This window comes from Geotrypetes seraphini, chromosome 2 (assembly GCF_902459505.1).
Source record: "Geotrypetes seraphini chromosome 2, aGeoSer1.1, whole genome shotgun sequence".
In the NCBI taxonomy this organism is placed as follows: Eukaryota; Metazoa; Chordata; class Amphibia; order Gymnophiona; family Dermophiidae; genus Geotrypetes; species Geotrypetes seraphini.
This window is the reverse complement of record NC_047085.1, coordinates 104,973,028-104,985,250: the sequence shown is the minus strand read 5'-3', so window position 1 is coordinate 104,985,250 and position 12,223 is coordinate 104,973,028. Positions and strand designations below refer to the sequence as shown.

At 46.3% G+C, this 12,223-nt stretch overlaps 1 protein-coding gene across 5 annotated transcripts in view; it reads right to left on the bottom strand.

Moving 5' to 3' along the window:
- The window catches only part of MYBL1 (MYB proto-oncogene like 1), a 242,921-nt gene that overhangs the window by 166,260 nt on the left and 64,438 nt on the right, over positions 1-12,223 (bottom strand). For 4 of the 5 annotated variants that reach the window (XM_033934277.1, XM_033934278.1, XM_033934280.1 and 1 more), the window contains exon 4: positions 11,598-11,690. The exons of the other annotated variant lie outside the window; for it this stretch is intronic. In XM_033934277.1, the coding sequence (XP_033790168.1) occupies positions 11,598-11,690 (93 nt within the window). The remainder of the gene's footprint in view (positions 1-11,597; positions 11,691-12,223) is intronic. 5 annotated transcript variants of the gene reach the window in all.

The window sequence follows — 12,223 nt, the reverse complement described above, 5'->3', positions numbered from 1 at the left end:
GGAGGGAGTGTCCTGATAGTGTATGTATGCATATTTACAATCAGGTACTCAAGCTTTTCCCCATCTGTCCCAGTGTGCTCTCAGCTGATGGCAACTGGGCAGGAGAAGAGAGGCTACAGGCAAAAGCAGGAGCTGTGTCTAGCGATTGCTCTTCCGAACATATACTTCATTCATTCCAATCTCATACTCCATTCATCCCACGCTAAAACTCCTTGGAATACTAATTGACAGAGGCTGTACCATGCAACCACAAATCAACAAAATAATACAAACATCATTTACAACTATGAGAAACCTAAGACAAGTCCGAAAATTCTTCGACAGAAAACAATTCCAACTTTTGATACAATCTCTAATCCTAGGCTTAATAGACTACTACAATCTAATATAATAAAACACTAGCCATGCATGCGCAACTCCCTCCTGCGTGTTCTGTTTTCCGTGCGCTATAGGGCCCCGCAGGTAGGAGTGCGCATGCGCGCTTAGGGTTCTGTTTTTTGTCCTGTTGTTCGGTCTGACCTGCTCCCTGCTCACCTTGCCGTATTGTATTTTTAAGTTGAAAGACGCGGCGGTGGCTCCTCTCATGATCCCCGCCTGCGTCGGATTCATGAGAGGAGCCGCTACCACGTCTTTCAACTAAAAAATACAATACGGCAAGGCGAGCAGGGAGCAGGGCAGACCGAAACTCCGAATCCGGTGTTGTGCGGGGGGCGGAAGAGCAGCAGCAGCCGCCGCCGCCATGGAGCCGCTGCGTAGTGAGGAAAGCGGCAGTTGGCAGCGCGTGCACCCGTTCCCTCCTCTCCTGGCCGCGGCGTCGTGCAGTTCCCGGCCAAGCACTGCCAGCAGCTCCTGCAGCGGCTGAACCAGCAGCGGCAGGCCGGCTTCTTCTGCGACTGTGTCGTCCGCATCAGGGAGGCCCAGTTTCGGGCCCACCGGAACATGCTGGCCTCCTTCAGCGGCTACTTCAGGGCCCTGTGCGTAGAGAGCTCCGGCTGTAGCTTCTTTCTGGATCAGGCGCAAATGGAAAAACTTTTGCACTTTATTTACATGGGTTACGTCAGTCTGGACATGTAAAAAGATTTGCTGTTCCGGCGAGGGCTTCTTTTTAAATTATCAGCCTGAGAATGAGTGGCCACTTCATAACACTTTGGGGAGAGGCTTCTATTTTGGGTGTGGGGGAGGGAAGTGGAGGAATGCCAAACTTAAGATTTAAATTTTTGCCCCTTTTTTTTGCCTTTTTAGTCAGGGGGGAGGTAAAACAAAGGGAGAAGGGCTGCTGCTGGATAAGAGGAACAGTGAAGGGGGGGGTGGACACAGGGGAGGTAAAAGGAAGGGAGAAGCAAGGGGGGAGCAGGCAAGGGGTGGTGGTGGACAGCCAAGGAAAAAGAAAGACAGAAATATAGAAAGCGGCTAAGGAGAGAGAGCAAAAAATAAAGACAAACACACACACATATATTCTAGCACCCGTTAATATAACGGGCTATAAGACTAGTGTATCTATATATTAGAAGGTTCAGTATGATATATCTAATATAATAAAGCCCTAAGCATGCATGCGCACTCCCACCTGCGTGTTCCCGTTTTCCGTGCACTGTAGGGCACCGCAGGTAGGAGTGCGCATGCGTGAGAATCCTCTGAGGCAGATGTCAGCCGCTGCGGCTGGTGGCGGCTGCAGGCCGCAGCGGTGGCTGGCGGCGGCTGCAGGCCACAGCGGAAGATGGCTGAAGCCTGGCTGGAGGAGGTCAAAGAGGAGCTGCGAGAGCTCCGCAGAGGCAGGGGAGGAGAGAGAGACAGAGATAGATGGATGAGAAGGACAGAGGGGCTACTAGGGGGACCAGGAGAGATGGTAGGGGATAGGGAGAGATAGACTTCAGTGAGTGTGGAGGGGGCAGGAGAGAGAGATGGTCTTGGGGAAGGACAGAGAGGGGACAGGAAAGGGAAAGATGGCAAAAGAGATGAAACAGGGTCAGAGAGAGATAGTAGAGGGTGTGAAAGGGGGAAAGGGAGAGATGGAAATGGTAGGACCACTGCTGCTTTGGGGCACTGAGGGAGGAAAGGTTGGTACGTCAGGACTGCTGCTGCCGCCTCGGGTAAGGAAAGACCCTGTCAGGAGGGCCAAAAGGGTACAAAGGAAATGGTGAAAGGTGAGGTGGTGGGCCTGGGAACAGTGGGAGGCAGGGGTCAGGGTCAGGGTATAGGTGGGGCTATTCTAGTACCCGTTACTGTAACGAATGTAACGGGCTAAAACACTAGTATACTATATCTCCCTTGCCCAGCAACCATGATAAAACAATTACAAACAATATAAAACACAGCCCTAAGCCTCATCTACTCGCTGAAAAAATACGATCAAATCACAGAAGCACACCACGACTCACACTGGCTCCCAATACAAGCAAGAGTACACTTCAAATTCCATTGCCTACTATTTAAAGCTATAAACAGAAACAGCCCAACCTACTGGAACAACCAACTAACTCAAACTACCTCAACCAGACACAGGAGAACCCACACACTATTCACATACCCACCTACCAAAAATGTCAAATGAAGAAGAATGTATGACAACCTACTAGCCACCAGAGCAGCAAAACTGGACCGACAACTCACAAATCTGCTATCCTCGACCACAGACTACAAAACCTTCAAAAAAGAAACAAAAACCCTACTCTTCAAAAAGTATATTAAACCTTTATAACAGAACCAGACCCCTCCAAACTTCACCCAAAACACCATCTACATAGCAAATCAAAAATATTCAAACCACTCATTAGACATTTACTAGTATCTTGACAATTCTCTTGTAATTCACCGAATGTATTTCGTAACATGATGACAATTCTTATGTAATCCGCCTTGAACCGTAAGGTAACGACGGAACAGAAATCACTAATGTAATGTAATGTAATTCTTTCCCTCTTTTCCTGGTGCTGCTCCTTGCAAATAGCGTGCACATAATTTGCATGCTATTGTGTTGAGCATCACTAATAAAAAAAACTTCCAACATGGTATTTAATACCATGTTGTCAGAGCTTTGAGGCCACAGACCCTTCTACTCTAGGATCAGTTAACACGGCATTCAGCTCTGAATTAAGTCAACCTTAATTCTGCTCCCTTTACAGTGGAACGCCAATTATCTGAACTAACATCAGTAGAGGGTAGTTCAGATAATCAAAAATCCAGATGATTGGACATTATTTTTTTTTTCCTTTGGTTTTAATAATTGTTAATAAAAAAATACCTTCAGTGCACCCTTCCCCCGATAAGAAAAAGCAGAATTCCCCCTCCCTCCCCAATTGTGTTATCCTTTTCTCCTTCTTTCCTATAAATGATTGTAGTTCTACCTCTTTCCTTATGTCTTGGTCTGTCATGCATTTTTCTAAAGTATTAATAATATTTTCCCAATTTTATATTTTTTTAATGTAATGTACACTGCTTTGACAATTTTAAGGCGGTATATCAAATTTTAATAAACTTAGAAACTCCCTGAAAAGACACCACCAACTCCCTCCCGGACCCAGAAGAAAGATCCCAGGCCTACCCCGTTTCCCTGGAAATCTAGCGGCAGGGCTGGGACAGGAGTGATCCTACCCTCTCCTGCACATGTTCTTGTCAGTGACAAAAATAGCTGCCGAAACTTCCAGCGGTAGTCTTGTGAAGCTACTCATAGCCTCGCGAGATAGCTCAGCAGCTATTTTCATCACTGACAGAGCATGGGCCTGTTCAGGGAGGAAGGGGGAATGCTGCTTTTCCTTGTCAAGGGGAGGGGCTTGCACTGAAAGTATTTTTTATAAGAAGATTATGTACTTACCCTGGTAAGATCTTTTCTAGTAGATAGGTGAGACATTCTAGACCAGGGATCTCAAAGTCCCTCCTTGAGGGCCGCAATGCAGTCTGGTTTTCAGGATTTCCCCAATGAATATGCATTGAAAGCAGTGCAAGCACATAGATTTCATGCATATTCATTGGGGAAATCTTGAAAACCCGACTGGATTGTGGCCCTCAAGGAGAGACTTTGAGACCCCTGTTCTAGACCAAAGAGTTATTTCCCACTACTCGAAAGGTCTACAGAAGAAATCCATTACAGGTTTTTCACTCTGCCTCTAGTGTACTTCACAGGCTAGTTTAGCGCCTTTAAGCAGTCAGTATCCAAGCAGAGAGAGACACACATCTGTGAAGTAGAGGCACCTGCATCTACCTTTTTAAATTTTATTGTTAACCGGCCAGACATTTGTTTGATGGTCGGTATATTAAAAACTAATAAACTTGGAAACTTGGCTAAACTATTGTTCTGCTCAAACAACTAAACAGTACCGTTAACCTCCAACAGAGGTGTCAAAGGAGTTCAGAACTACTCCCACAACAGGTTATACATATTTACAAACTCTTGTTAACCCCAAAGGGTTGACCAGTATCCAAGAAACATATTGGATAAGCAGACTGAAATCTGAATCTGAAACAAGCACAGCAAAGACAGAGTGGGTGTCTAGAATGTCTCACCTATCAACTGGACAAGATCTTACCAGGGTAAGTACATAATCTCTTTTTCCAGTGCTATAGGTCTAGACCAGTGGTCTCAAACTCAAACTCTTTGCAGGGCCACATTTTGGAGTTGTAGGTACTTGGAGGGCTGCAGAAAAAATAGTTAATGTCTTATTAAAGAAAATAAAATTTTGCATGAGGTAAAACTCTATATAGCTTATAAATCTTTCCTTTTGGCTAAGTCTCAATAATAATATTGTAATTTATAGCTAAAGAGACATATGATCAAGAAACTGTTTTATTTTACTTTTGTGATTATGATAAACATACAGAGGGCCTCAAAATAGTACCTGGCGGGCCGCATGTGGACCTCGGACCGCGAGTTTGAGACCACTGGTCTGAACCATAGGGACGTACAAAAGCAGTCCCCCAAGAAAGCTAGGGTGGGCTTGTTGCGCTGGCCCTTAAAACTAAGGACCCAAATGGCAGCAACATCCACTCTGCCAAAATTGGCAAACGTGTGAAAAGAAGATCAAATCGCCATCCTGCAAATCTCCTCAGGAGAAACAGATCTAGCTTCTGTCCATGAAGAAGCTACACACCTATCAGAAAGCGCCTTAACATAAATAGGGTATAGTAGCCCCGCAAGAATGTAAGTTGATTAAATGGTTCTACAGATCCATCTAGAGATCATAGCCTTAGAAGCAGGAGAACCCCGCAGACTCAAATGAGCCACCACAACAGGTGGTCAGAAAGAGAAACTCATAAGTGCCTTGCCAAATAATGCAGGAGCGCCCTGCGCCCATCCAAGTACTGTAGCAGAAGAACCAGATATTGGAACCCGTCAGCTGAACAACCAGGAAACATTTCTGGATGGACATGGAAAGCCGAAACTACCTTCAGCAAAAAAGAAAGAAAGAAGGAACTATCCGCTCTCAGGAACTCTGAGCAAAGGATGTCGACATGACAATGCCTGCCATCCGGAAACTCTATGGTCCCAAGAGAGAATGACCAGAAAAAACAGTCTGGAGAGAAAAATCCCAGAGAAGAAGCATCTCTCAGCGGATCAAAAGGAGACCTGGCAAAGCCAGATTGCATTACATTAAGGTCCCAGACTGGGAACAGATTCATTTTTTATTTTTGTAAATCTTTATTAATTTTAAAATGTAAATAGTCCAATACAATGAATTTAAACATAAACAAATCAAGAAACACACTTTAAATATGCAAATAATTCGAAAACACTCATTTTCTCCCCCTCCCCCTTAACTAATAAAAGTAGATATACATTTATAATTTCCATACAATAAATAAAATAGGAATAACAACTCGAAGATATTTTTGCAAAACCGAACAACATCCAGGTGCAACTCCAAAGAGAACTACCAATCCTGGGATCTAAAACTGGAAAGACCGTCCCTGGGATCCGCAGAGATGCCACCATGAGGCCTGTATCCAGACCCATTTAGAGAAAGCAAGGACCCGGGACACCTGAGTCAAATAAGGGTCCACCTGTTCTGGGTCACTTCAGCGATTTAAAGATCTTCTATGCCTTAGCGTAAGCCGACACCAAGGACGACTTGGTAGACCCAAGAATTTTTAGCTATGACAAGCTCCGAATTGCCTTGATAGTTGTCTTTTTTTGTTTGTTTGTTTTTTAATTAAAGATGTGTGTGCTCAAGAGCAAAGCCATAAGGACAAAACGACCCAGATCTTTCATGGCAACCGAGCCAAATTGAGACAGTGAGGAAAAGACACTCAGGTGCAGACTGAATGCTACCCACAACCACATCAGATCCGTGCAACACGGCCTTCAATGCAAATCAGGCACCACCAGAAAGACACGGCCGGGGTGAGTTGCAATCCACTGAAGGACCCGGCCGAACTATGGCCAAGGCGTTAAAACGGTAAGAAGAACCTCTGGAGGCTACTGTTGCTCAAGATCATCAACTCTTCCACTTCCGAGCCGGATCTGTGACTGAAGAAGCTTGGAACCATCTTGTTTAGCGCCACGGCCACAAGGGCAAGGTGGAGCTGCCCCCAGTGCCTCAAGAGCGTTCAAAACGCCTACTGCGTTAGGGATCACTCGCCCGGTACTTTAGACTGACAGCTGAGGAAGTCTGCTGGAACATTGGCCACCATGGCCTCATGCGCCTTCCTAAGCGCTAGGAGAAGACTATCCGCCCAAAGAAAAAGAAGTCAAGCCTCCTGAGATCACTACCATCAACAATCGACCATTTCTCTGGTGACAGAGTCCAACAATCCTGAAAAGGACGATGACCATAGAGAGCCTTTCCCAGCCACGAAGGCTGGCATCCGTGGTTACTATAATCCAGGAAGCAAGGCTTAAAGGAACCCTCTGGCAGAGTGATTGAGGATGAAGCCACCAGGTCATATACACTCTGGCCTCCAGAGTCCACTGCAGACTCAGCTCTATGACATCTTGGTGGGAGGCCCAGTGAGAGAGGAAAGCATTCTGAAGAGAACACATGCGTGCGTTCATCCAGTGAACCACATCCAGCCTGATAATCCTGGAATTCACAAACTGTAGGATGTCCCACGCCGAAGGGGCCTCCACCTTCAATATCTCCGAAATCTGTGCCCAGAGCTTCGATTGTCGAGCCTCGGGCAGATAAACAGCGACTGATGCAGCAAAGAGATCCAGTAGTGCCTCAAACTTAAACAAGCACTTGACAGTCGGATCTTCTCTAGGATCTGGAGCCTCAAAGGGATCCATGGATCCACCACTCGTCCAGATTCCCAAATCCGAGAAGTGCAGCACTGTCCAAAAAAGGATCACGTAAGTCCTGAGCAGCCGCTGGGACACCAGATACAGTCTGGGAAGGAGGAACAGATGGCGCAGACGGAGGTGCAGAGACACACCCTTCCTCCCCCGAGGCCACTCAGCCACCAAGATACACAGAAAAGCACCCAGCAGCCAGACCCCTAGAATAAAATACGGACCTGCAAAATCTCAGAAGGTATCTGGACCCTGGGGCATAGAGTCACCCTAAAATGACTCATACTTGCGCTTCCTAAGCTGCGGAGAATCCATCTCGCAGCGGACAGATAAAGCCACAGAATCAAGCCCCCAAAATAAATGAGGCCGCCTCAATGGACTAGCTGAGTGTGTAATCACCTGCTTCTGTGAAGGGGAAGCTGAACCAGTAGTTACCGCTCCCCCCCCAACCGCTCCATGCAGCGCAAAATGCTCTAAATGTGGCAATTTTTTCCCAAATTTGGTATGAATCCACACAAGGAGACCCTAAGGACTCCATTACATGCAGTTTTCCTGGCAAAATTTTAAATTTTACAGACACAGGGAAAAGTTGAAAAAAAATATCGTTAAAAATTCAAAATGGCCAACAGACCTGAATTTGCTTCAAAAATGTAGCAAAACCAAGGTTCTCAAACTTTAAAAATTACTAAAACAACTTATGTCAAGCAGGGGAACATAGAGGAACACAAGGAAGCCTTCAAAACACCTCAAAATTAACTTTAAAAGATTGATTTTGGAGCATGTCAGCTCCTCCTTACTCTCAGTTACCAGAAGCCTGCAGCTTCTCCCAGCCTTTTCAATGGCCAGTTTAAAATTCATTGCCACTCTGCTGGAAATTCATCCTTCAAGCTGATTTTCAGGACTGCTAGTCAAACTTCTCTGCCTGACTATGCCTCCAACCCTTTGAACCAAGGGATGCGCACCTGAACAGGCAGAGACGCGAAAATTCAGCCAGCGCGATGCAGAATACCGCTGAGCCCCATAAGTGCTCTACACAGTCTGCACTCGACCCCCCACACACACACACACACACACACTTAACAGGGAGTGAGACTAGGTCAGGGACAGTCCTGAACTCCAAGGAAGACTAAGCAGACTGGCTAACAGGTACCCCGAAGGGATCAGCCTATCAGCTACAGACCAAAGTCTGTGAATTCTCAAGCAGGAAGAGCTTCAAATCCATTTCAAACGCGAAAATATCTGCAAAAGAGACAAACTTACATCAAATTAAAATAATAAAATGGGAAGAGCAGAATCTACACAGCTGCAGCCATGCATGCAGCAGAAAAGACTGTTAGAGGAAGCTAAACTAGCCTGTGAAGTACACTAGAGCCAGAGTGAAAAACCTGTAATGGATTTCTTCTGCAGACCATGCTAGTGGGAAATAACCCTATGGTTTAGAACAGACATGGGCAAACTATGGCCCGTTTAGTGTTTTAAACCAGCCCGCTGTGGCAATGATTACTTTCCCCCCCTCCCTCCCTTCGTTCCATGAAGCCGATGCAACCCGCGGAGCTCCAGGATTCTGAAGCTGTCACATAAAGGGCCCTGAGCCACCTGTTAGGGGATGGGGGAGCTCCTGCTGCTCAGCGTTTCCCTTTCCTGGCCCGGGCTCGCAGCTCTCAGCCGCAGCTGACGATTTTCCACAAGGTGTTGCATTAGGAAGGGGGAGAGGAGGCCGAGGCTGGGCTTAGTGCCCAGCACTGCTATGTGCTAGACCCCGGACCCAGCCTAGAGCTGAAGTTGGGGGCCCTGGAGCTGTGGATTATCCTTGTCTGGCCGAGACCAGCAGCGCATTGCTGGTGTTGGAGGGGCCTGAGTCGGAGGCAGAGAGCCTGGAGAATGCCAGCTGCTCTGAGGAGGATCTGAACAGCCTGGAGCCACTGGGAGGAGCCCGACCGCAGTTGCCTGAGCCACTGCAGCCCAGTGCCAGACCGTGACCGATAGGGACGTGGAGCAAGGGCTGTTCAGGGGTAGACCAAGTTGTGCGGGTGCTGGGAGCTGCTGCAGGAAGAGTTCGCCTCACAAAAATCGGCAATGGGTCTGGGGAAGTCTCGGACAGGAGGGCAGCTGGAGATTTGGCTGCCTCAGCTGGCAGCCTGACTGATGTATCTGGAACCCGCGATCAGGGGCAGGAAGCGCGAAGGGTGCTGGAGGGAGGGGTGGAGGAGAGGAACAGATGTCAAAGGGAAACAGGGAAGAGAGAGTGGGGGAGAAGACGCTGATGAAGGGAAACGGGGGAGAAGACGCTGCTGAAGGGAAACGGGGGAGAAGACGCTGCTGAAGGGAAACGGGGAAGAAGACGCTGCTGAAGGGAAACGGGGAAGAAGACGCTGCTGAAGGGAAACGGGGAAGAAGACGCTGCTGAAGGGAAACGGGGAAGAAGATGCTGCTGAAGGGAAACGGGGAAGAGAGAGTGGGGGAGAAGACGCTGCTGAAGGGAAACGGGGAAGAGAGAATGAGGGAGAAGACGTTGCTGAAGGGAAATGGGGAAGAGAGAGTGGGGAGAAGACACTGAAGGGAACTGGCAGAGAGAAGGAAGACAGTGGATGGAAGGAATTCAATAAGGAGAAGATAAGGAAAGCAGAAACCAGACAACAAAGGTAGAAAAAAAAAATTATATTTATTTTCTTTTTTTTTTTTTTTTTGCTTTAGGATTAAGTAATATATTAGTTGTGTTGATAAACATTTATAAACAAAGCCCTGTCGGCTGAACATCTCTTTCTCTAGTTCAGCAGCCAGAACTTTGATTTATAAAATGACAATTGTACAGAATAGTTTCTTTTTATACTTTAATAAAATAAGTTCAGTATAAAATTATTCGAGCCTTGTGTTGATGGAATCAGATGGTTTGCGGGGACGGGAACCGAGCTCGCCAGGACGGGACGGGTCCGGCCCCTCTGTCAAATTTAAGAATCCATTGTGGCCCACGAGTCAAAAAATTTGCCCATCCCTGGTCTAGAATGTCTCACCTATTGCACTGGAAAAAGCAATAACAATGAATTGAAGGCTCCCTTCAGACTGGCACTGCCTCAGGATTTTGTCAGAACGAACTCCACTAGCTCTCTAAGCAATATGCCTTGTTGGTATCAGTGGTAAGGCTTACAGCTGGGGCACCTCTAGAAAAATTTGGGGGGAGGTGGAGGAAATGGGGGGAGGGAATCAACGCATGACCCATTGAATGTGACACCCCTGAGGTCGGACGGACCCCCGTAAGGGTCCCCCAAGCTCAGCCCAGCACCAAACGAGGACAAGAAGGCCACTAAACAACTTCCAACAGGCCTACATTAACCATTTTTAGGGAAGACTGGCACAGCTTACCATACCTGTTGAGACTGAGAACAGACTGATTAGACTAGAGGGAAGCACAGCTATTAGTATTACAGCCAAAGTTTTGTCTCAGTCTCCACCTACTGGTCATGAACTGTACTGGTCTGGAGAGATGCTAAAGAAAAAAATTTTTTTTGCATGAGCAACAAGTTCTAAAATCCAACAATTTTCCAGATTTTCAAGTATTTTTGTGAGCAACCATATAAAATCTGTGAGCGACACTCCTAGAATGTATGAGTAATTGCTCATGAGCTCAGCTTAGAGGGAACATAAATAGAAATTAAATGATAACTAATATAAACCAAAGGCTAACTATAAAAATGTATGTTAAAGTAAAAACAAACACAACAAGGGAGTCGCGAGGGCAGGATGTCAATAGATCAGCCAAGGGTGTGTTGTTCAAAATAACCACTTTATTGATGAATAAAGTGGCAGTGTTTCGGCGTCTGTGCCTGAAAATGGCACTGTGCTTACGTGCACTCGGGTAGACGTGCTGTGAGGGTGTCAATCGAAACAAAATGAAAACTAGTGTCAAAAGCGTAGCTAAAGATCACTACCCTCACACGTATGCATAGTGCCTTCACTTCCAGTGATCTTTAGCTACGCTATTAACTACTTTTCATTTCGTTTCGATCGACACCCTCACAGTGCATCTACCCGAGTGCACGTATGCACAGTGCCATCTTCATGCCAAACTCTTGATAAAGGCACAGACGCCGAAACACTGCCAGTGTCGAGTCTATTGAGCCATTGCAGCATATTCATCAATAAAGTGGTTAATTTGAACAACACACCCTTGGCTGATCTATTGACATTCTGCCCTCACGACTCCCTCATTGTGTGATTTCATCTCGTTGTTGAGGCCTGTCCTTGGCTTCCGATTTAGTGTCTTAAAGTAAAAACAAAAACAATTTACCAAACAAATTTTTCTTCACAGCATACCCAGACGTTCTGATCCTAATTATTACACTTTAAAAAATATTACAATCCAACATTTAACACATACCCTCTGATCTTCCTCTTTTGTCCAGGGACCTTTTATTAATTCAGGGTTTAAAACTTTCTGCCATCGATGCTGACACTGAACATCTGAACGGTTCTGAAATATCCAAAGTTATTAAATAAAAGCATTTCAATCACGCAAAAAAATATATATTGACAAAATTTATAGATGTGTATTCACTATTTCTACTGTATCTGTCTACAGCTGTAGCTTTCAATCAAGTCTTCAGATGGCTTTCAATCATCCACAGATTGGTTTTCAAGATATCTGCAATGAATATGCATGAGATGTATCATCATGTAATTCCTCCATTGAAAATGTGTATTCATTATGGGTATTCTGAAAACTAGACTGGCCAGGTGATCCCTAAGGACTGGGGTGAAAACCACTGGTCTAGAATAGAGAGCTGCAAGGGGACGGGGACAACAGGAATCCCGCAGGACCCACGGGGATCCCGTGGGGATGTCCCCTTGGATTACGGGGATCCCATGGGGTTGGAGGCAGCACGTCTCCTTTTCCTGCCCTCCATCTGCTATACACCGTGCAGCGATCCCAGCACGCCACCCGTCGGAGAGAAGGCGAAGAAGTATGGCACTGACATTGGGGGAGGTACAGGGGTAGCAGGTTTA